General features: G+C 48.1%; 1 protein-coding gene across 1 annotated transcript in view; it reads left to right on the top strand.

Annotated features, from left to right (window-relative positions):
• Nucleotides 1-6: 6 nt before the first annotated feature.
• The window catches only part of LOC102387083 (bone morphogenetic protein 8A), a 27,421-nt gene continuing 4,669 nt past the window's right edge, over nucleotides 7-22,758 (top strand). The window contains exons 1-5 of the mRNA XM_006019307.2: nucleotides 7-78; nucleotides 18,066-18,258; nucleotides 18,695-18,843; nucleotides 22,281-22,475; nucleotides 22,552-22,631. Coding sequence (XP_006019369.1) covers nucleotides 60-78; nucleotides 18,066-18,258; nucleotides 18,695-18,843; nucleotides 22,281-22,475; nucleotides 22,552-22,631 — 636 coding nt within the window. The 5' untranslated portion in view covers nucleotides 7-59. The remainder of the gene's footprint in view (nucleotides 79-18,065; nucleotides 18,259-18,694; nucleotides 18,844-22,280; nucleotides 22,476-22,551; nucleotides 22,632-22,758) is intronic.

Genomic DNA, 22,758 nt, shown 5'->3' with positions numbered 1-22,758 from the left:
CCAGCCTCAGCACCCAGGCGCCGCCGCCCGGGCCGGCCCTCAGCCGCGCCGACACCGTCATGAGCTTCGTCAACCTGGGTGAGCCCCTGCTGCCTCCCTCCCTCCTGCCCTGCCCTGCCCTGGGAGCCACTGCCGGGATGGACTCCCCCACCCCACCCCTTCTCCCGCCGCCTCCGCCTGCACCGGGGCACACGGGCGCTCTCCCACCTCTACTGCGCCCGCACCCCTTCTCCCTCCACCTGCGCCTGCACCGGGGGCACGTGGGTGCTCTCCTGCACCTGGGCAGGATGTGGCGGGGGCTGGGGGTAGCAGGTGGTGACAGGGGCTGGGGGTTTAGCCATCCGTACATTGCCCAGCCCCTTAAAGCAAGCTCTTGAAGCAGGAGGGGGTAGATTGTTGTCCGTCAGCAGGAGTCGGGTGCGGGCGGCTGAGCTGACCCTGCCCAGCCTTTCCTCTGCCCCTCGCGGCAGCTGACTGGGGAGGTTTGAGAGCATCGGGCGTTTGGAGGGAGGGGAGCGGTAGCAGGGTGCGTTGGGGACCTGGCCCCGCAAGCAGCACCTGCGGGGGAGGAAGGTGCTGACTATTTGCTGGGATTGCTCTGGGGCGACCTGCCATGTGCGCCGTAGCAGTTCAGGGGCCATGAGAGAGTCTCAAATACCTGGCACAGGCAGTAGCCTGGGCTAACGGAGAGTGCCGCCTCCTCAGAGACCACCGCTCCACGCGAGCCTCTGACAACAGCCTGCCCTGTCCCCAAGCCAGATCTTCGCTAGAACCGAAGCCTCACTGCTAAATTTAACTGGGACGTAAACCTCACAAACCAAACCTCGTTACTAACTCCGACCTCGCCACTTTGTTGTGGGGCTGTGCAAAACACTGCCTATTTATAGGTCTTCTAGCTCGAGCATCCTTTGTCCAGATGTAGTCTCCTGCGGCAGCCTGGCTAAGAAAAGCCTTTTCAGAGGCTGGATTGTACTGAAAAGTAGCTGTCCCGTATTTAGCAGGCAGTCGGGCTTCATAAAGAGATTTGCGGTTGGACGTGGGAGAGACAACGGCAAGTGTTCAAAACTCCCTTTCGCTTCCTGGAAGTATCGTGGCAGCCCCAGAAAACAGATCTGCTGCCCTCGCTCTCATCAGGGTGCTTGTTGAGAGCAGCAAAGACAGGAGGAGACACGGCCGCAGAAAGCACTGGCACGCTGCTGGCTGTGCCCCTGCTAGGACGGCCCAGGGTCGGTTTATCCAGGCCTGTCTCTCCTGCCACCGCAAGCCCTGGATCTTCCATGAGAGCGTGCTTCCCACCTTGGCATGCAGGTGCGAGCTTCCCCAAAGGCACAGGCAGGCATCGACCGCCCCAGAAAGCCAATTTCTTGCAGAAATATCAGGTACTAAATGGCATGAATTTATACCCCCGCGGTCCTCCAGAAAACAGGATGGAGAGAACTGGGCCATGTCAGGCAGGACTGTGGCACACTACAGGGCTTCTCTGAGCTGGCTTACAATCAAGCAGGGCATTAAAAAAGATGCTTGTGGAGGAAAACTCCCTAGACTTTACATGACAGGGAAGTTGGAGCCTTGTTTGTGCCCTACATGACACACAATGGCACAGGACCCTGCTTCTGTACAGGGCCTGAGGATCAAACCTTCTCCTTGCCAGCTACTTCTACTACTAATTCACTCTTATCAGCGCCGACTTAAAAGCAGAGCACCACCCAGAGCCCTGACACGAGCAGGCGCCGCTCCAACTGGAGTCAGTGGTGAGCAGCGTTGCCTACCCCTGAAGGCTCGTTTGAATCTGGGGAGTTTTCCAACCATTCAGCAGACGTGTAGGGCTGTGCTGGGGGACGGATGCTGCTGGAACAGAGCGTGCAGGGGAAAATCTGTGCTCTTCTCCGTCAGCAGCTGGGTGGAACGAGTTCCCGACACTGGAATCGAGATTCAAGAGACGCTGCAGGTTGCTAAACGCTTGCAGGAATCCAGTTAGGCTGGTTACTGCCTGCACCATTTAAACACGCTAGTGACATTTCAGGGAGGCTATCTAACAAGTATCTCTCTTCCTCATGGATAATGTACCCAAGTGGCTGTGAAAAGCCCGGCAGAGCCAGTTAGGATGCAAAGGGCTTGTTTGGAAGGATGAGCAATGGAGCTGGAAAAGAAACGTTAACATCACAGAGCTTGCTCTCTTTCTGGACAGATAGGCAATGTCTCCTTGCCTCTGGTGTAAGCCACCTCTCCTCTTTAAGAAGTGCTAAGGCAGGCTGGTTGGACTGCAGCTTCAAAAGGCTTTTATGTAGGAAGCTTCAGTCCAAAGTTTTGAGGGACAAAGGCAAGGGAGAGCCAGGGAGTGGTGACAAACTCTGGCCAAGGATAGGTAGAGAGTGGTCCCCAGCTCCAAATCAGTTAATCTGTGGATGGTTTGTCCTGCTGATCTCAAGGATGGCTGGAATTACCTGGCTTGTAGGTGCTTCATGAGCAGGACAGGTTCGGGCCTTTGGATGCATCAAACACCATTTAATAGGGGGATACAGATGCCCCATGAAAGGGGCTCTCTGCGGGCTCCTTTCCTGCTCCTGCATAACCCAAAACATACTGCACAGCCCCAGGCCTGGAAATGGTGCTGAAGTTGGTGCTAGAAAAGTCCTGGAGTTAACAACGGCAGGAGGGTGTGGGGAGTTGAACAGGAGTGGAAGGTGGCCCAGGGCTCCCTGTCCTTTTCTCTGCCACAGGCATCCTGCTTGCCCTCAGGCAAGTCATCAAGTCTCCATGCTCATCAGGGCATAACACAAAATGTGCTCAGAGGCTACAGTAATGAGGCAGTCCCTACACACAGGTTGTAGAGATGGGGTGGGGGGTCTCTACCCGTTTCCTGCTTGGTCTGTCAGACCACCAGGGCCTGCAGTGATACATGCGTCAAGACCATACAAAGCTGTTAGGGGCTCGCCTGGGCAGACCAGGAGGTCTTCAATGTTCAGATGGGTCCATACGATTACCTGGCTGGGGTCACGTGACCCCAGCACACTTTCCTGCCCGGGGCAGGGGGTCAGACTCGGATGATCTACTGAGGTCCCTTCCGACCCTAAAAAAAAAAAAATCTATGAAATCTCTTATTCTAAGAGCTGTTGTTTGGCAGGGCAGGGCAGGGGGCTGGGTTTGGTAATGGGAGGTGTCTCAATGGCTGTAAATCTTTATGATGTACACTGCTGAATAAAGGCAGGATGACAGCCAGAGACAAAGGGAAGAATGGTGACAGCACCACAGCACACAGGTCACTCAGGCACAGGGTAAAACAGAGACCCTTTCCCAGTCTGTGCCCACATGAGACACTCCATTCACCGGAGGTGTCTCAGCAAGCCATCCCTGCCCGCACAGCAGAAGTTTCCTCTCTGTCCTTACACACCTGGAAAAGAGGAGCGCCGAACATGGGGCACATGTGAGCGAGCACATGCTGTGGTCACTCAAGGCAGGTCTCCGACTCAGGGGCACCAGTTTGGCTCAGTTCACACGCTGAAGTTTCTCTCTGAAATCTTGTGAGTTAGATCGCTAGAGAGCTTCTAGGAAGAGCAAGACGATGCAAGGGATTGAGATCAGCTCCGCTCCCCTCCAACTCTAGTTGGGGGGAGGGGAATGAAAACTCTCTCTCCCCGTCACAGGAAGTAAAGACTTAATGCTGAAAACTCCCCTATAGTATGTCCCTATAGTATGTCCATATTGCATTCATAGCACCATACAAAATGAGGGTTGGAAGGGACCTCCAGAGGTCACATCTAGTCCAACTCCCTGCTCAAAGCAGGACCAGCCCCAACTAGATCATCCCAGCCAAGGCCGTGTCTAGCTGGGTCTTCAAAACCTCCAAGGATGGAAATGCCACAACCTCTCTGGGTGACCTGTTCCAGTGCTTTATGACACTCTGCTGAGAACAGTCCAGCTCCATCCTTTTTGAACCACCCTTCAGGTAGTTGAAGGCTGCTATTAAATCCTCCCTCAGTCTTCTCTTCTCTGGACAAAATAAGCCCAGTTCCCTCAGCCTCTCCTCAGAAGTCCTGTGCCCTAGCCCCGAACCATCTTCATTGCCCTCTGCTAGACTCTCTTCACTTTTTCCACATCCTTTCTGTAGTGGGGGGCCCGAAACTGGACACAGGGCTCCAACTGTGGCCTCCCCAGTGCCGAATAGAGGGGAAGAATCACTTCCCTCGATCTGCTCATGTCTCACAGCCCCACAAAACCCCATGTCCCACAGGGACCATGCGAGAACCAAGCAACGGCACTCTAGCCTTAAACTTTGAATAGCCTCCATGCTGTGGGTTTGTCCAATCCTTCCTGCTAATTAAAGGTTTGTGGGAGGAGGTTTACCTGAAGTTGCATGCATAATTTGCTGTGCAATTATCCTGCTCGTGCAGGACAAATTGGGTAATTTAATGCTCTGATGAGCAGTCACACCTTTATTTGGACTCCAGTAGATATGCAGTTGTGCACTCATTTCTGAGCAAGCGACTGCGTTTGCATGGGAGAAAAATAATCCATGCCAGTACACTAGGGTGGTTGTGTACAGAACTGATCCTGTCAGTCGTCCCTTGCAGATGCAAAGATCTACTTGGGTAGAACAGTTTAAAATGAATAAATATATAAAAACCACTAGGTCCAGAATTTTTCCCTGCTCATTGAATTGGCTATTAGTAAGGCAACCCAATTCACCCAGCAATAATAACTGATCTACTGGTGTCCTGCAGAGTTACTTGACTTTCAGAAGGAGACCCCTCCCGAGTCCATAAAACCATGGGGGGAGGGAGCAAACCTGAGTAAATGACAAGCCCTAGCCCTGGCACTGTTATTACACATTAGCTTGAAGAGAATAAGCTTTACTGTATTTATTTTAAGCGAGGATTGCCATAATTCCTTCATTCTTGGGCACTGGGACTCTGCAGTGGACCAGCCCTGAATAACATTTGTGTGTGAAGTCTAGCAGTAGAAAAATGAAGTGTTTAAAAGGAAAAGCTGATGGAGAACATTAGCGGTACTAATGGGTGCCCTTAATATGCTATATTTCCATCGACCACGTGCACCAGCACGCACGCAGACCTCCTCTGAGCACCCCTTCCTTCACGCACCGCCTCCACACCCACTGCTTGCAGGGGAATTCACTCGGCTTTGCCTAGGAAAACGCACGGGCGGCTTCTTGTGCCATAGGCCTGTTTGGAACGTTTAAATTTAAGATTCGAGTCACCTTCCTTTCCAAGGGAGGTGGAAAGCTGTCCCAGCCACAGAGCCAGCAGGCAGAGATGCCAAGAGGAAGCTGTCGGAACCTGATGCAGTCCCCAGGGAGTTGCTATCCACTCCGGTTATTTTGGGAATGACAGCACTCCGGGAGCAGCCACCCATTTTAATGATTTACTTATGACCCAGGAATTTCAGAGCTGGGCAGTCCAGTCCCTCCCGAGGATAGCTTTGCACTTTGTCACGCTCCGTGGGCAGACCCAGTCAGAGAGAACCAGACTGTGGTTCTCCCTCCGCAAACCAGTTTGCTAGTCACCGAAGGACCCACACCCACCTTGATGACCAGGATAGGCTGGTCTGGAGGCATGCATTACAAATTGACTTGGGCAAGACTTTAATGTGACCTCTTTGCAAGCATAGTGTGTTTTAGCTCATTTTAAAGAGGCGTGAAGTCAATGTTTGCCTCCTTGCTAGTCACAGAACAAAAGCGACCTAAAAAAGCCTCTCCTTCCTACAAGCTGGAGAGCAGACAGGTGTTCTTCAAACCAAGAGCTGTTTTAGTGCTAATGCACAGAAAAGGAGAAGGGCATACAGCCACCAAACTTGCCCTTAACTCTTCCCAACAAAAGATGTAGCAACATTGACCCCCTGCTGTCAGATACAGAGGGAAGTGAATGGGGGGTCCTCTCTGCCTCTCCCATTTCTTTCCATTATAATAAGCCCAGATGTCACTCTCAGCCATATTGCCTATAGCAAAAAGTGTGGCTTTCCCCACAGATGGGTCATTACTAGTATAATGCGTTGAGGGAAATCTCCCCGTTCTTTTCCTATTTCTCTGCTAACATCCTCACCCCATCTCCGTTTTTGCATTTACAAGCAGTTGCTTGGCATGCTCTCTGCAGCGGCTGTACTGCATACTTACTCTGCATGAAAGCCTGTGTTCCTAGAGACCCACCTTTAGGGCTCATTCCTCACCCCACCCCACAATTATAACAGGTGGTTGTTTGATTCGGAGCCAGTCCAACCCAGCAGGATGCCTGGCTCTTTAGCTCCCAGCCTCTGCTTAGAAATTTGGGTGGAGCTGCTTCCCTTCCATCCGTTTTAGCAAGTCGGCTTGAGCGCAGCTGAAAGAGCTGGGTGGGTCTGCATGTGGCTGGACATGCTGTTCATAGAGGCCACTTAATACAAGGGAGTGAATAGCAGAGCGATGGGAGATCTTAGGGCAACTGAAGGACTTCCAGCTAATAACTGAAGTGATTGCAAAGAGCTGCAAGTCCCGAGATTGCTATGTTGGGTTGTGAAAAGAATGTGAACTTGAACTGACAGCCACTAGATGTGGGCACAATGATCTTCCACTCAGCATCAACTTACAGGGCAGGGATTCTCTCTCCTCTACTGCTGGCAGGAGAAAGCACCATCAGAAGTGCTGAATACCAATACTGGGAATGGGATCACCCCAGTCCTGCCAGCCATGACCTCCAAGCCAAATCCTAGCAGCAATGAAATACCATCAGAAATATATTTGCCCCACTCCCACCTCTGCCTTGCACCTCCAGTGACTCAGGCTCTCTCCTCAATTCCTTAACTGCATCCCATCCCAGGGCCTTTCCATGAGTCAAGGCACAGCAGTCCCCAGTCTACGTCCGTGTCCCCTCGCAAGTCTGGCTGAAAGGAGGGATGTGTGTTTCTTGTAGAAGGGCTGGATTTTGGTAAAAGAGACTATCAATTCAGTTCTTCTGCAAAGGAAGGGAGGAGCAGGCAGGAATGTTAACTGAAACACGCTTTCCGACACAAACTTTTTAACAAAGTTATTTTTTTTTCCATGTGGGAATTGCAGTAACTTTCCAGTTTCTTGGAAATATGGGGATGTAAGATGAAGCATTGTGTGTGATCAAACCACACCAGAATGTTGGACTTGGTTCTGAATTTTTAAAAGGCCAGACTTTTCTATATAGAGTATTATCATGGACGATCTTTGTCCTTAATGTCCTATTATCTGACAGGTGGAGAAAGGAATTATTTAGGAGGCAAAGCTAAGCACTATGGTTTATCCACCACAATTTGTAACACTGCGGGAGGCACTTATACAATTCCCTCTCTTCTCTTCTGCTTCTGTAGTTTATTTTTTCCTGGTTTCCAGCTGAAGGATGATAGGATCCTTCGCACATCTCATTTAAACGTATTTTAAGATGCTGAATCTTTGATGTGGTTGGATATGCTGGCATTTCCTTTTAATTTAGTGTCTGAAACGGTTATGTGGACCATTCAGGGCCAGCCAGGACTAGTAATTACAACTAGTGTGTAGTTGAGAGAGACACCAAAACATTTATCATTAAAAAAAAAAAAAAGTGACTAAAAATACCTTTAGCGCAGAAGGGAGTTGCAGGCGTTGCTGTCAGCCCTGCAGAGATTGCTGCATGGGAACAGGTTTAAACGCACCAGAAAGAAAAAAGGCAGAAGCTTGAGGGACTGCAGAGGCAGCCAGGTCCCGGCTCTGCCCTGTCCAGGTGCAGCGGCGGAGGGAGGAGGGTGCTGCACTTGTCCCTGGGAGCGCATCCTCTCAAAGCTCTTGGTCACCTACCGGGCCAGAGGGGCGATTCCAGCCCTGCAGCTGTGTGAGAAGAGCTGCAGCCTGGCTTTCTCACACACAGCTCTGCTTCATCCCCTCAGGGTCTCCCTGTCTGCCTCCCCCCCTGCATTAAAATAACTTGGCTCACATAAACTAAAGACAGCTTGGAAAACTCAGTGAAGCAGGTCTGTCAGTCCTTCCCCTCTCAGCTATTAACTGGTAAAGACCCCGAGTCAGACAGAAGGGGAGAGGAAGGGAGAAGTCCCAAGGGGCCCAAGTACGTTGGTTCCCAGGTGGCTGCTGCTCTCACAAAGGAGGAACCACTGTCCCCAACCTCAGCCTCTCCTCCCCGGATGACAGGGCCGAGCAGCAAAGTGGTGCTCCGGGTGCGTGGGGATCACCTAGTAAAGAGCCTGGCCCAGGAAAAGGAGTCTCAGTAAGACTCTCTCTGCTGTGATTGCCATGGGGATGTTTGATCTGTGCCACCATCCATGATGAAGAGCATCTCTTCTCTTGCCCTGGGAACGGGAAGGCATTGAAACTGCCCTCAAAGTCCTTTTTGTTGGGGACAGCCACACGCCCGGTGCACTTCACAGCAAACGGGTGCAGAAGCACAGAGGCAGAACTCCTTCGAGTAGGAATGCCCACCTAAAAGATAATCGGGACATTAAAAAAAAAAAAAGTTTTGCCCAAATCAAGCTAATTGCTCAGGACCCTTTCTCTAGCACGGGGCCTTGAACTTTCGATGCAGTTTAAGGACACAAATGGAAAACAAGCAATCTACAAGTTTTGCAAGCAATGCCTTTCCCATCCTTAAAAGTGTCACTGGGGCCTTTCATTCCACAGGGGCCAGCCCAAAGCACTTCATAAAAATGACTGAGCAAACCTTCCAGGCACACCTATTAGCAAAGGTAGGACATGCAATTCACTCCGGGCAGTGCCACTGGCATCAATGGGGCCATTCAGAGCAGGAAACATCATACTCGGTGTCTGCAGGAGTGGAGCCATCTCTTTATTGCAGCAAAGCAATAACCAGCATGCAGCATAACAGACTGCACTAAGAGGAGAGGAAACTTTTGGCAAAAATGCTAATCTTCTGGAAACTGCCCTAGGATCATTAATAATCCCACTAGTTATTCTCACACGTGCACACCAAGACTGGATCTCAAAAGCGTTCATGCACGAACCCCTCCACCCAGCATCTTACACCGTTTATTTGTCTTCAAGAGGAAATGAGTTGTGTCAACTCTGCTCCAGTAAGAAATCAAGGTTCCTGGTAGCCTATGAGTTTGTAGCCTGAAGTTTAGAAGGCTAGACCCTGTGATACAAGCCAGGCAAGAAGAGTAGCTATTGCTGATAGTCCCGTGGACTTGCCATTCAAACTTCTGCGTTCGGGGATCCCTGAAGACTCCACGTGCATTGTTAAAAGGCTCAAAAGCATTCCCGCAGAGGGGAGTTATTATGCACAATTTTCAGACACATAAATGACTCGTCAAGGTCCCAGAGCAATATTCTGTAGTAGACTAAATTTAACCCTGGAGTCCTCACTAGCAGACCTTTGCTGTAGTGACTAGACAATAACTTGGGATGCTGGTTGAATTGGCCGTAAGCTCGTGTTTAACGTATCCCCAGGTTTCTCTTTGCACTAAGCTTTCATTAAAGCTGCCAGTTTGCCAATTCTTCTGAGTGACTGTACCTTAGAGGCTTTACTAAACTTTACCTATACTAGGTGGCTTTGCTTTCTCCAATACATAATGCTGGTAATTTTATCCAAAAAATGCCTGGCGTGATCTTTGTCGTGAGCCCATGTCACCATTCACACAATTATCATGTAACTATACATAGATTTACTTCCATCATACTAGCTGTACTGTTTTTCCCCCAGTATTGATGTTAAGTTAATCTTGGAATTGTGGACCAAGTAGCCTTTGTGCCAGTCTACAAAGGAGGCCTGTGTTCTTCAGTCCTCTGATAACTTAGCGATTTATTAAAGTAACTAGCTGGTATTTCCAATTTTCTCCTCTTCCTTCACTAAGCATACATGGAAGCACAGGAACAGGCTTAGCTGATTTCATTTGTTAAAGTATGTGGTAATCACTAGATTGTAGATCGGTGTTCAAGCTTCCCATCACCATTGCTATTGCCTTATTCTTTTCCCAGAGATTGAAGCAACAAGTTAAGTATTTCAGCCACTTGGAATCCTTTAAACGAGCATCCTCTGATTAGAGATGGTTTGGATAGGGACGGTCCTGCCTTGAGCAGAGGGGCTAGCTGAGATGATCTCCTGAGCTCCCGCCCAGCCCTCTTTCTCTGTGTTTCTAGGATGCCTCGTCTTCATCGACTTTCCTTCTATACTTGACTACCTCAGTATTTCTGCTTGGTTCAGCCCTTGCAATATATAAACTGAAAAGTTTCTCATATGCTCCGAATCCTTTACAAAGGAAGAATGCCTCTTACTTGGAAGGGGATAGGACTGAGCCGTGAGAAAAACACCCTTTTCAGATGGTTGGGGTCTAGGAGTTCTTTGCATTGATGTCAAAGTCTGACATTTTTTAGTCACAAGCCACCAGGAAATCCCTTGAGTTAATCAGTATATTTCAGAAATGCTATAATTAGAGGATTACACTCTGTTGGATTTGCATTCTGCATCCAGTGATTGCACACCCAGCACATGCCGGTGATTAGCAAGTCATTTATTTTTCCACTCACCACATAAAGGCGACCTCCAAAATAAACTCACTGCAGATTTCCCCGCGAGGAGGAAACAGTCTTGGTCTTTTTTTAAACATTATTTTCAGTTGTACCGGAAAGAAAGACAACAAAGTGCATTAAAAGGTGCTTAAGGACCTGCATGCATAGTGCCCATGTTAATTCTGCATACCTGTGGAAGCACACGCACTCATTCAGGGGCCTGTCTCTAGACAGGAGGAAGCCCCATGGGAACCATAGCTTGGGGAATAGTCATCATTCTCCTACTGGAGACCTTTAGTTAGATCTAGGCCTGCCCTATAAGGCTAGATTGGCAAAACTATGTCTGACCATGAAGTGTGTGGAAGGGGGTGGGTGGATAGACCCACCTCTAACTGTCTTGTCCATGCTGGCAAAAGCCCCTGAGTGGGCACAGCTTATGCTGGTAAATGGCAGATACTGCTTACATCATTTATGGAAGTGGTGTAAACCTGTGGGGGCCAACCTTTTTGGCAGGCGTGCTACAAATTAGCCCTGCACCCTCCCCAGGTGCCACTCCAGTCCACTTCCTCTGCTTCTTTCTCTGGGTTTTCTGCCCCATCTGCTGCTCTGTTTCCTGCTCCACCTGCCACTGTGCTGCTTGTCCGCTCTGATCTACTGGCGGGCCACACATAGGCCACCTGTGGCACCCACGTCCCAGCATGGTTTAAATTGTCCCAGCAAGAGAACTCCTTCGGCATCTGCACCAGGGGACCTGTCTCTGCTACATGGAGCAGCTCTAGAGATCTGCTCTGTCTCTTGTTGCAGAGGGTGAAAAGAAACCATTCACCAAAGGATTAAATTAAATTTGGTGAAAGTTTCACAATGAAAGCGATTGGAGGCGGCAGCCAGCCATTTTTTTCAGCCTTGCAACTTAACAACATTCCAGAAACCGTAGACTGTTTCTGCCCTCCTGCAAACAGACACATTCATAAGCCCATGCTAAAGCTTTAGCCTCAGTGATGTAAAGCCCAGCTCTCAGGGAGTTTGAAAAGCAGAATTCAGTGTATTATCACACATGGGGCAGAAACCTGTATGCACAGGTAGACGCACAGATGTGGCACACGCGCACAATCCCCTCGTGAGCACCGAGAAATCTGAGCATCAGTCAGCCGCACTCTAGCCCTGCAGAGAAATGACCCCAATCCCACTTGCACATACACCTGCAGATACACTGCTTGTGCTCACTGACTGTGCAAGGCCTCAAATGCAACCCAGACTTGGTACAGTAGGAATAATCTATGCAGGTGGTTGTGTAGAGAGATTTCCAGGTTAGGAAGCATCTGCCTATAGCTACTATAACATGTGTCTCATGGGTCCCTAGGCTGCAATTCCTAGCGTCCACATGCTGCTCCCACCACGTGGGCTGCTAAGGAAGGAGTACCTCGCTGAGCCAGCACTTTTGAAGGCCAGAGGTTTGCTGATATGTGCCCTATCCCCCCTTACACGTACACAATAAAATCATTATGGATCGAGATGGCTTCTCCAGAAAAGCGGCATGTGTTCACTTGTTTTAGGCCATCTTAGGTTGCTGCTTCAGAGCTGATCTGAACTGTTGCAACGCACTACACTCAACTGACTTTGGAGCAAAACTGCAGCGCTGGGAAACACCCAGCTGGATTTTCACATTTCGCCGTGTCCTTGCTCCGTTACCACAGAGACCTCCTTGATTTTGCCACAAGAATTCCGGCTGCCCTTCCCTGAAGGCATGTTTATAAATCAGATATGACAAATTTAAAGTATTCTGGTAAAACCTCTAATTGCAGATGTTTATATAGTTTTTCTAAGGCCTTGGTATGGATTTTATTAGTAAGTCGTTGATGCCGTTTCTGTGTTTCTTGTCTGTTGTTTCTATATAGGAGAACTCATAAGGGAGCAGCCGTGCCTAGGACTGTACTCATAAATAACCACAGCTGAGAGCAGAGGGAAAAAATAGAAAGGTTGCCGCTGTACATTATAATTTTCTTGATAGAAATTCAATTAAGCTAACCAGACAAGGTTGTGTTGCTGTCGGGTTTCATATATTCCAGCTCTTGTCCAAAACCAGCACACGGCAGATTTCCTGTGAACAGAGCTCTCAAAAGCAGTAACGTTTCCTCGGTTAAATACTTGATGTATTTTCATACGAGAAGCAAACATGAGAACTGCAGTGCTTCGAGTTGCAGGACTTGCTACACCCAGTCCAGAAAGCAGTGGGGCCAGTGACATGCTTAAGGTCTTCTGATGGTCGGGGGCAGAGAGATATGTGACCCCACTGGAAACCCAGCACCCTCTGCTTTGAGGTACATACCATTTGTTGATCGAGGCAGGCAAGACCTCAGCCATCGGCATTTTGAATTCTTGCTTCTCCCTTCCCTAACTTGAATTCCAGCATCATTAAAGAAGCAGGGACCAGGCTGGGGATCAACAATTAATGTAGTAAAACATGCGACAGGCAGCAGCAAGGCAGAGAGAAACAGAGCAATTTTTCTGGCCTGTCACCTCGCAGGGGCTGGGGCACAGAAAGCAAATTTCCTATTACTCAATGGAAAGCAGCATGTACTGATGTGTGGCTGTAGCTCGGGCATCAGCGAGCTTGGAGCTCAAACCTTTCAGTCGGTATCACATTGTTTCCAGAGGGCCTGTCTACACGGAGTTATGTAGGAATAGCAACTGCTCTTTAAATTCACCCCCCGCCCAAGCCATGTTTGCTATGTAGAGATCCAACTCTAGCTACTTACAGGAGGTAAGTGGAGAAGGGAATTCTGCCCCCTCACCTGAGTCAGAAGGCCAGGTAGATATATACCTTCATAGACTAACTAAGAAAGATATATATGACAGCACAAGCTGTCTTGAACTTAAGTTCATAGATGTTAGGGTGGGAAGGGACCTCACATCATCAAATGCTTTGAAAGGAGGTGCAAAAAGCAGAGTATAAGGAGAGAGAAATTAGAAAATAAAAGACGAAGTGGGGGGAAGAGCTAGCAATACGGGGGAGAGGGGCCACCGGAGTCTCACTAGTTGATAGCTGTGCAGTTGAACCCTCCGAGGCAGAGAAGGACCCACCTAGACCCAGCACCTCCCACTGTCTGGGCAATTAATTATATAGGGAGCCGAGGTGCCAGGCTTTGGGCTCCATGCTGAGGACCAGGCACCTAACATTTTGGGCTGCAGACATCCAACTGTTAGGCCCCCACCAACGCCTTTTTTGGATGAGGACGTCTTACACATTGCAAGGACAGAGCATCTGGGGCTGGGGAGCAGAGTAAGGACAGCCTACGAGCTCCTAGCCCTTCGAGCACTGTTCAGGACTCGGTTGTGACATACGGTGTTGCTCTACTCATCTGGGGTATGGGTTGGTTTTCAGAAACCCTGAAGTTATTCCAGTGGCTTTGGAGCAAGTTTGCAGCTGTTCGCTTGGCGGTGTCCTGTTGTTTTCCTTTTGGTATGGGGAGATCAAAATGCCGGTTTCTCCTCCCCAAATGTACTCTGCAACATCCTTCCACAGCACAGCTGTCCGCTGCTTGGTGCCAGGCCCACACCGCTGGAACAGGAAGTGCTCTCCACATCCGCCTGAGGGCAGCCTGGCCCGCTGCTTTTTTTAAAAATGTACCTTGTGGTGAGCCCAGGAGTTGGAAGGGAACTTTTTTTTTTTTTAAAGACACATGGATGCCTAATTAAGATCTCAGTTCTGGAGAAGAGCGCTTAGCTGCATGCTCCCCTTACGTAAATGTGAGGTCCACATGCTCTTCATGTGCTCTCCATCATCCACAGGAATTGCGTACATGACAGTACTTCATATTCGGCATCTATGGGGCTTAGGTTTTGGAGGCAGCTCAGGTGAAGTTCATAGAATCGCAGGTCTGGAAGGGATGTCAAGGGTCGGCTAGTCCAACCCCCGGAACAAAACACAGGATGTCCTGGTCCTAACCTGTCCTAGATGGACGCTCCCCCGGCCTCCGCTCGAAAGCCTCCAATGAAGTTTTCATGACCCACCTGGTCTCTCCATCGTGCTTCTTCATTACTGAGATTGCACTGCCACTGAGGGCTCTACAACAGCTTCCTTTACATATTTAACCAAGTCCCTTTCAGTTTTGTCTCGCGTTGACATGAGAGGTTTTGGGCTGGTGAATTTATTAGCTTGCAGATGTGGATGGGTTCCAAGCTGTTATATTGGGGTGCTGGCAATATTTTAACATAAAACCTGCAAATAGCATTGATAGCAGCAGCTTTGGTTTAATGATGCATTTGATTTTTTGTAAGGAATTAAATAACTTAAATTTTAATTCAATTAATTTTATACATGGGCACCTCATAGGAGGATCACCCACTGTTGTAGAAGTGGGTTTGTTCAATATGTTTCCGTTATTCCCAAAACACTATTCTTGATTTTTAATAAGTTTAATCATGTCTCTTAACTGTAGCCTGGGATGTTTCTAAGCAGCAATTACAGAAGAACCCTAAGTGAAACAGTATACAAGCTACACATGTAAAAATAAAGTGAGACCTTTTTTTTGGAGGATTTTGACCAAACTTCTATAGAAAACAGACACTTTCCACGAAAGTTTTTGACAAAACAAAAGTCCACCTCCCTACCAAAAAGTAATTTAGGGCTGGCTCAAATTAACTGTAACAAATTAATTTTAATTGATAGCAAAAGCAAAATGACAACATCACCTACAATTTATGCGACCACAGAACCAAGGGCTTGAGACTGTCTAAGATGTGGCTTCACTGCTGATCAGACAGGTCGCCTCTAAGTCGCATGCAACTTCTTACCTGCACACACAAAAGCTTGAGTTCAAACCCATGCACCTGGTGTCAGATCAGGAAGAGGAGACTCTTGGTCTCAGCCTCATGAAAGATCCATTATCACCATCATTATCCTTAATAATATTATTAACAACAGATACTTAAGACCAGGATTTCGTCCTGCTCTGGGCCAGGTTCACCTGTGCTCCCAAGAGATGAATTGAGATTGTTTAATTATTTGTACAGGCAGAAGGCAAGGCAGGGTGACACTTTAAAAAGACCAATTGGTTCAGACAGACATGAGCTTGCATAGGTGACAACCTGCTTCAGCAGATGCTATGAATCTCTGAATATTTGTACGTTTGAGCAGGTCATAAATATTTGCTGTACAGGGGCAGTCTTAGAAAATTGTCACAGACAAGTCTTTAGATGGCCCAAACCTTAACTTACAGATCCAGTGAAATAACTCTAAGGTGTATTTTAAATGAAAAAGTCCACTTCAATCTCTTATCATTGACCCTACTGACACCCAGGTGCCATGTTCTCCTGCGGTAAGTGAAGGGGTGATTCTGTCTGCTTATTATTTCAGATTCCTAGTCTGCTCATGTTGGTTCAAACTAGGGACACTGTTGCCTCCAGAGGCTGAAGCAAGATGAGCTGGGCTCTTCCTCTCAGTCCCTGATGTTCAGAGGGCAGCGGAGCAGAGACTGGGCAGGGTTGGTGGGCCATGTCCAGGGAGCTATGCTGAGTTACACAACCTAAACACCTTGCCTGGAAAAGAGGCTGAAAGACATCCTTGTCCTCCCTAGCCAGTTCTTTCTTTAAGGACAGAGCAACTGCTAATCAAAGCTGATACTATAAAAAAAAAAACTTGGGAATGACAGCTTAATGCGGCCCAGCACTTCTAGCAAATGAATCAAAAGCAAGATTGCTTAGTGGCCTAAATGCTTCTCAGTTTCAGAGAGGCAAGAATTCTTGAGAGTGATATCTCGTATTGGACCAACATACCCAAAAGCTTGCCTATGTCTATCACAGTACCCTTCCTCCAGCCTTGTATGACCTCGCAGTTCTTGTGCTCAAAGGCAAGCTCATTAAAGTCTAATCATTTCAGGGCATCCATTATTGCAGTAAAGTTGTTAAACATGTCATTAATGAGACTAGAGCAATTTATTAATAAATGACCTTGGCACAGTTTTGGGGGGAATGGGGTTCAGAGACTCTGCCAGCCACAAACTTTTCCAACTCTCCTGTCCATTTTACATAGATAAACTGAGGGATTAAACAACTTCTCATCAACACACAGCAAATCACTCAAGTCCAAAGACACTTCTGCTCTTCTCCAGGGTTTTGCACTCATCTTCTGCATAAAAATCAATAGCAAAATTCCCCGTGCACTTGGCAGAATCTTTGCAACTTTTCCTTCCAGGGATTCAAAGCTCTGCTTGGGGGGGTAACAGCCCTGAATCCCAGTCCTGCATTGAAGCACATGCTAACCTTTTAAACCTGATCTCATAACTCACAGTGGGTCAGTCAAACATAATCGTGCCCTTTCATTCCATGGTCCCACGACAAGCTGTGAAATGGCTGCGTTTGTTGTGTCAAGAGTCCAAAGATTTCTCTGCTTCCACATGCCAGAGCAAAGCCTCCCCTCTCGGCATTTAAGTGGCACCATAACGGTCATATGGAGAAAATCATATTGTGCGCAAGGTTTTAGAAGTCAGTTTGTAAACCAACCTAAAGATGTTTGTCAGCTGCAGAAATAACACAAACACTCCCAATCCGGATTCAATAGATCTTCCTCACATCAGTTGCCTCAATTAATTCCTTCTGAAACTACGGCCAGAATTAAACCTCAAACTGGCAGCTTCGTTGGGGCTCCCAGCATGATGCAGGGAGAGTCAAAACCATTAAAAGACTCTACACAGCGCAGCATTTTTCCAAAGTGATTTCCAGGCCTTTTTAAAAATAAGCAACAGGGACAGGAAGGAAGGGACAGGCACCAGGAAAGGAGATCTATACAGATCTAGACTTTCTCCCTGGAGAAATTAAAAAGCAAGCAAGATGTTCATCCCTTCCAGCACCACTCTCACCCAGCACTGTGCACCAAACAGCTCTCAAAGTACTGTGCAAAGGAGAGGAGGTTACTGGCTTTTATGTTATAGGTAGGGAAATAGAGGCCCAGAGCAGAGAAGCAAGTCTCTCAGGGTCACCCAGGCAGCCAGCGGCAGAGCTAGGAATATAATTCTAGACTCCCGAGTCCCTGGGCAGTCTCAATCCACTGGGTAATACTGCCTCTCTTATATAGACTGTATTTTAAAATTTGCAGTATTGCCAACACCAGCTCTTCAAAACCCAGCTCTGTATCCTAGAAATCATGAGGTCACATGTGCGCACACATTTTTCTGCTTCTGCGAGCTTTTGAATACACTCGGGTCACATTCCCAAGCTTTTTTCTTTTTTTTGTCCACGGCCAGGAGGGCTGGGGACTTGTCTCTCATTCCTCCTTTTTTTAAAGTGAAATTGAGGTTCTTAGAAGATTTTTAAAATCTAGGTTTTTAAGAAAAAAGGGAAGGCTTGGAGTCAAACTGTGGAAATTGAGGAACAGAAAACAGCACTGTATTCCAGAAAATAAGCTGGCACATAACAAACGGTGGCAGTAGCTGAAAGTTAAAAGGGGGTCCACAACACAAGCAATCTAATGAAGTCCTGCAAAAAGCAGAAAAATCAGTGAGACATTAAAACCCAAAGCAGCTCATCCGACATGACTTACTTGGTTACGGCCGGTAATACAAATGATGCAAAGTGTTTATCATTTTCTAATTGTGTTTTCCAGTTGAACATGACAGAGACATCTTCTACCAGAAGCCTTACTGGAAGGAGTTTAGATTTGACCTAACCCAAATTCCCGCCGGGGAGTCTGTGACGGCTGCCGAATTCCGAATATACAAGATGAGAAGCATCACTCGTCACGCCAACAAAACCCTCCACATCAGCATTTATGAGATCGTGAAGGAGCACTCCAACAGGTGCCACGGGACAGGGGAAAACCAACCGATCTTTATAGGATGCCAGAAACAGCTTATACAACTATTGAACTGGTAGTTTAGTGCCACTTTCTCGCTTCCGAGTATTCAGTTTACCAACAAACCTATATACGTGTTTTCTTATCTTAGAGGTGATAAGGCCAAAAATCAAATGATTCCCCCATATTTCATCAAGTAATACATCTCTCCCATAGGGACCAATGGCACCTCTCAGCTTTTTCACTGTTTAAAGTGAGTGAGCATGTTTTTGAGGCAAACAACAGGAATTATAATGCTTATTAACAGTATTTGTAGCATCACAACTCCTCCTTAGCGCCCAGGACCCCACTGGTAGGCACTGCTTTATCACAAATCGGCTGCATGCTAAGCACAGGCGGTTTCAGTTGTGCCTCTGGTCTGTTTTCTCTTGTTCCTGTAGGGATTCTGACTTGTTCCTACTAGACCTCCAGGACCTCCGAGCAGGAGCTGAAGGCTGGCTGGTTTTTGATGTCACAGCTGCCAGTAATCACTGGCTGGTAGACCGCAAGTACAACCTGGGGCTGCGACTTTATGTGGAGACAGATGATGGTAAGGCCGAGTCGGACGCTTAGCAGATTTAAAGTTCATGCTACCTTTTATAAAAACACATAGCTCTGGGTGTGACAAGCTCATTGCACACAGACTTAAGGAGAATATTGACTTTCAAGCTTGAATGTCTACTTCTTAAGGCACCAGTGCTACTGCAATTCTCCTACTATGCTCTCACTATAGCTTATAGACTTAAGGTAGACCTTACCTGTGGGGATTCTGGGATCTGTTTCGGTGGATTAGCCCATCTTTTTGCAGCGGATAAAATCCAGTCCAAGTTTTGCCTCCGAAACCACACTCCAGAAATGGTCCTTGAGGAATGCAGAATGTATCCTCTCCCTCTGAACAGTACTTTGTCCAGCAGTTCTTTCTCTGCCACCCTGCTGTGACAGTGGAGCTGTCTGGACTGTAGCATGTGAAACCATGTCCTCACTCCTTCTCTGAGAGCTGCAGGGTTGTGTGGAGGGGAGCAGCTCTAAACAGCAGGGACTAGCTGCACAGGTGAGAAAAATCAGCGACCTCTGTGGGACCCTGCCAGCCTGAGAAGTGGCTCCAGGTTTTCCCCATCAGTCTGAAGTCTTGCAAGGGTTCCCTTTTTTCCTTTGTAACTTGCCCCCCTTAGCACTAAACCGGCACAGGCACTCAGCCAGCTCCTAGACACGGCTCATGCTTTCAGTGATGTCCCTGCAGTGACATGTATTATTGAAACCATGCTGCTATGAGGGCAGCCTGTGCCTGACCCCTGCAGCCATGAACTTCTCTCTCTCCCTCTCTGCAAATGGCTCCTTTTCCCCATGCCTCAGTCTGAGATGATCCCTGCTAGCCAATGCAAGAGATGACCTGTGAAAAGAGAGGATTCCCTTCTGTGCCTTCTGGTTCCCATGCGAGATGGTTAGCACCTGGCTAGTCACTCATGGTCCATTAGATATGGCTATAGGGTTATTAGGGCTAACTGGTCTGCTTTCTGTTGCTACCAGTACATGACAATTTTATTCATGCTTTGCTGATGGAAGTCCAGTACCAAATGAGGTCTCATAAGTTTTGTCATCCCCCTAAGGGTGGGAAAATGAAATGTTTGGAGCAGTTTAGATGTAATCAGCAATGGAAATACAAAGAAAACCCCTTTTTCTCCAACTGATTGGAAGTTTAGGGATGAAAATATGTCCATCAGGACTTCCTCAGAATTGCCGTGCTCGGTCCCAGGTGTGTAAAGCACAGCCGTAAATCCTGTCCTGACTCACTGAAGGCAACAAGCCTTTGCAAATCTCTCACATGTTACCTGGTCCCTTGAAACCATCATGTTTTGCACACCTTGCTGGGGTCATCTGACCCCAGCAGTCTTTTCTTTCCTGCCTAAGAGCAGGGGGGCTGGACCTGATGATCTCATGAGGTCCCTTCTGGCCCCTAACTTCTCTGAATCAATGGAGAGAGGGTGGATTTACCTAAGCGATTTAAGAGCCTGTGTGCCACTGACACTCCCCACGAGAGGCAGGGCATGCTTACATGGCAGATACTGGGAGCAGGGTAGTCACAGCAACACTAGGACTCAGCACAGGCTAATTTGCCCTGCCAGGGAGCTGGGTAAATTGTCCCCACGTGCTGCATTCTGTCATGGCTAGGCGGCTTCCAGTACCTGAGCGAGCTCCTTGAAAGGTGTCTGGGACGTTTACCCTATTCATAGAGTCATAGATTGTATGGGGCTGGAAGGGACCCAGAAGACCATTGGGTCCAGCCCCCTGCACCAAGCAGGAAAGATAACTGGGGGTGAGGTGACCCCAGCAAGGTGACCGTCTAGTCTCCTCTTGAAGATTGCCAGGGTAGGTGATTGCAGCACCTCTGGAGGGAGCTTATTCCACAGTCTGGACATCCCGGCTGTGAAGATTTTCCTAATGTTGAGCCTGAACTGATCTTCCAGGAGGTTGTGGCCATTACTCCTGGTTTTCCCCTTTGGTGCCCTGGTGAACAGTTGCTCGCTGAGCCCTTGATGCACTCCCCTAGTGTAGCAGTAAGCTGCTACCAGGTCCCCTCTCAGCCGCCTTCTCATCAAGCTGAAGAGTCTCAGATCCCTCAGCCTTTCCTCGTATGGCTTGCTGTGTAGGACTCAGATCATACAGGTGGCTTTTCTTTGGACTCTCTCAAGCTTGTCCATGTCCTTGTTAAAGTGTGGTGCCCAGAACTGGACGCAGTCCTCCAGCTGTGGTCTCACCAGTGCCAAGTAGAGAGGAAGAATCACCTCCCTGGCTTTGCTGGAGAGGCATTGATTGATGCGTGCCAGAGTATTATTTGCCCTGCTGGCTACAGCATCGCACCACTGGCTCACATGCATACTGTGGTCTATTATTACCCCCAGATCCCTTTCATTTGTGTTTCTAGTCAGTTTGGTGCCACCAAGCCCATAGGTGTTTTAGGGGTTGCTCATCCTGAGGTGGAGACTTTACATTTCTCAACGTTGAACTTCATCAGGTTGCAATCCGCCCAACTTGCCAGCCTGTCTAGGTCCACCTGTACCTGCAGCCTATCTTCAAGTGTGACCACGCTCCCCCGTAACTTGGTGTCGTCCGTGAACTTGGCCAGTGAGCTCTTCACCCCTGCATCCAAATCATTCATAAAAATGTTGCAGTCTGCAGTGTATCCCAGGCTCTGGCTGTTTGTATTTGGAAGCTACACACGTGCCTATTGACTGAATGTATTTTGCCTGTCCAACCACTTTGCCACTATTGTCCCCTGGGCTGGATCCAGGAGTGGTGAATGCACAGACTAGCTGAGGTTGTTCAGAAACACAGAGAGAGTAGCATCAGTCTTACGAAAAAAGCCTGAACAACTTTAAACCATTTAAACAACTCCATTTTTTTTTCTAATGTTAGGATCTCTCTTGTTCTCTTCTCTTCCCTCTTCTACCTTTCCTGCACCTACTAGTCTTTCTCTGCTGAACTGTGATTATACTAATTCTTTTGGTCTTCCTAGCAGGAAAAAAAATTTACTCACAAAGCATGTCCACCAATTTGACCATGACAGGTGGCACCTCTTTAAGACACGAGATAGAGGCAGGTAGAGCTGTCGAGCACAGGATCTGTTGTTGAAGGATCCCAGTCATCTAGGTTGGCTCTGGGAAAGGAGCCTATTGGCACATCAGAAGCTGCTCTATTTTGATTCTGAAACATGCATTGTGAAGATAACAGTGGGCAGGGGAGGAGACTGTGGAAGGGACCAAGCTGCAGGGCAAATTATAGAACAAAAGGAGCAGAACAGATGTAAGAAAACTTCAGAGAGGAAAAAAGGAGGGTTGTTTTTTTTTGGGGGGGGGGGGTTGTTTTACATTTAAAAAGTGCTTGCCTGCTTTATTTTTCTTCCCCTGTAACTGGATAGAGCTCCTCTCTCAGCCTCTTGTGAGGCTGCTGCAGAACCAGTGTGTCCTCTGTGCTTTCTGACTTCCACAGGGCAGAGTGTTGACCCGAGTTTAGCAGGACTCCTGGGTTGCCGCGGTCCACGATCCAAGCAGCCCTTCATGGTCACTTTTTTTCGGGCAACCCAAAACCCGACCCGAGTCACTCGGGCAGTCAAACAACTCAGGAAGAGGCAGCCCAAGAAAATGAATGACTTGCCGCACCCAAACAGGCTTCCTGGGATTTTTGGTAAGAGCTTGGGATTGAAATGGACCTAGTCAGAGGTAGCAGGCTGCATACACTCACCCCCATTTTATTTTTCTAGATGACATTCACGTCACCGAAGGCAGACAGGTGTGCAGACGGCACGAGCTCTATGTCAGCTTTCAGGACCTTGGATGGCTGGTAATTCCCCCCCAACTCCCCTCCACACCCTCACCACCTTCAATTTTGCTTCAGCAATAAACTTCATACAGAAGAAAATTAAATGCAAAAAAAAAAAAAAAAAAAAAAGTAGCCTGTTTTTGGGTTT

The sequence above is a fragment of the Alligator sinensis genome, unplaced genomic scaffold (assembly GCF_000455745.1).
Source record: "Alligator sinensis unplaced genomic scaffold, ASM45574v1 scaffold337_1, whole genome shotgun sequence".
NCBI lineage: Eukaryota > Metazoa > Chordata > Crocodylia > Alligatoridae > Alligator > Alligator sinensis.
This window is presented reverse-complemented; position numbering and strand designations above follow the sequence as displayed.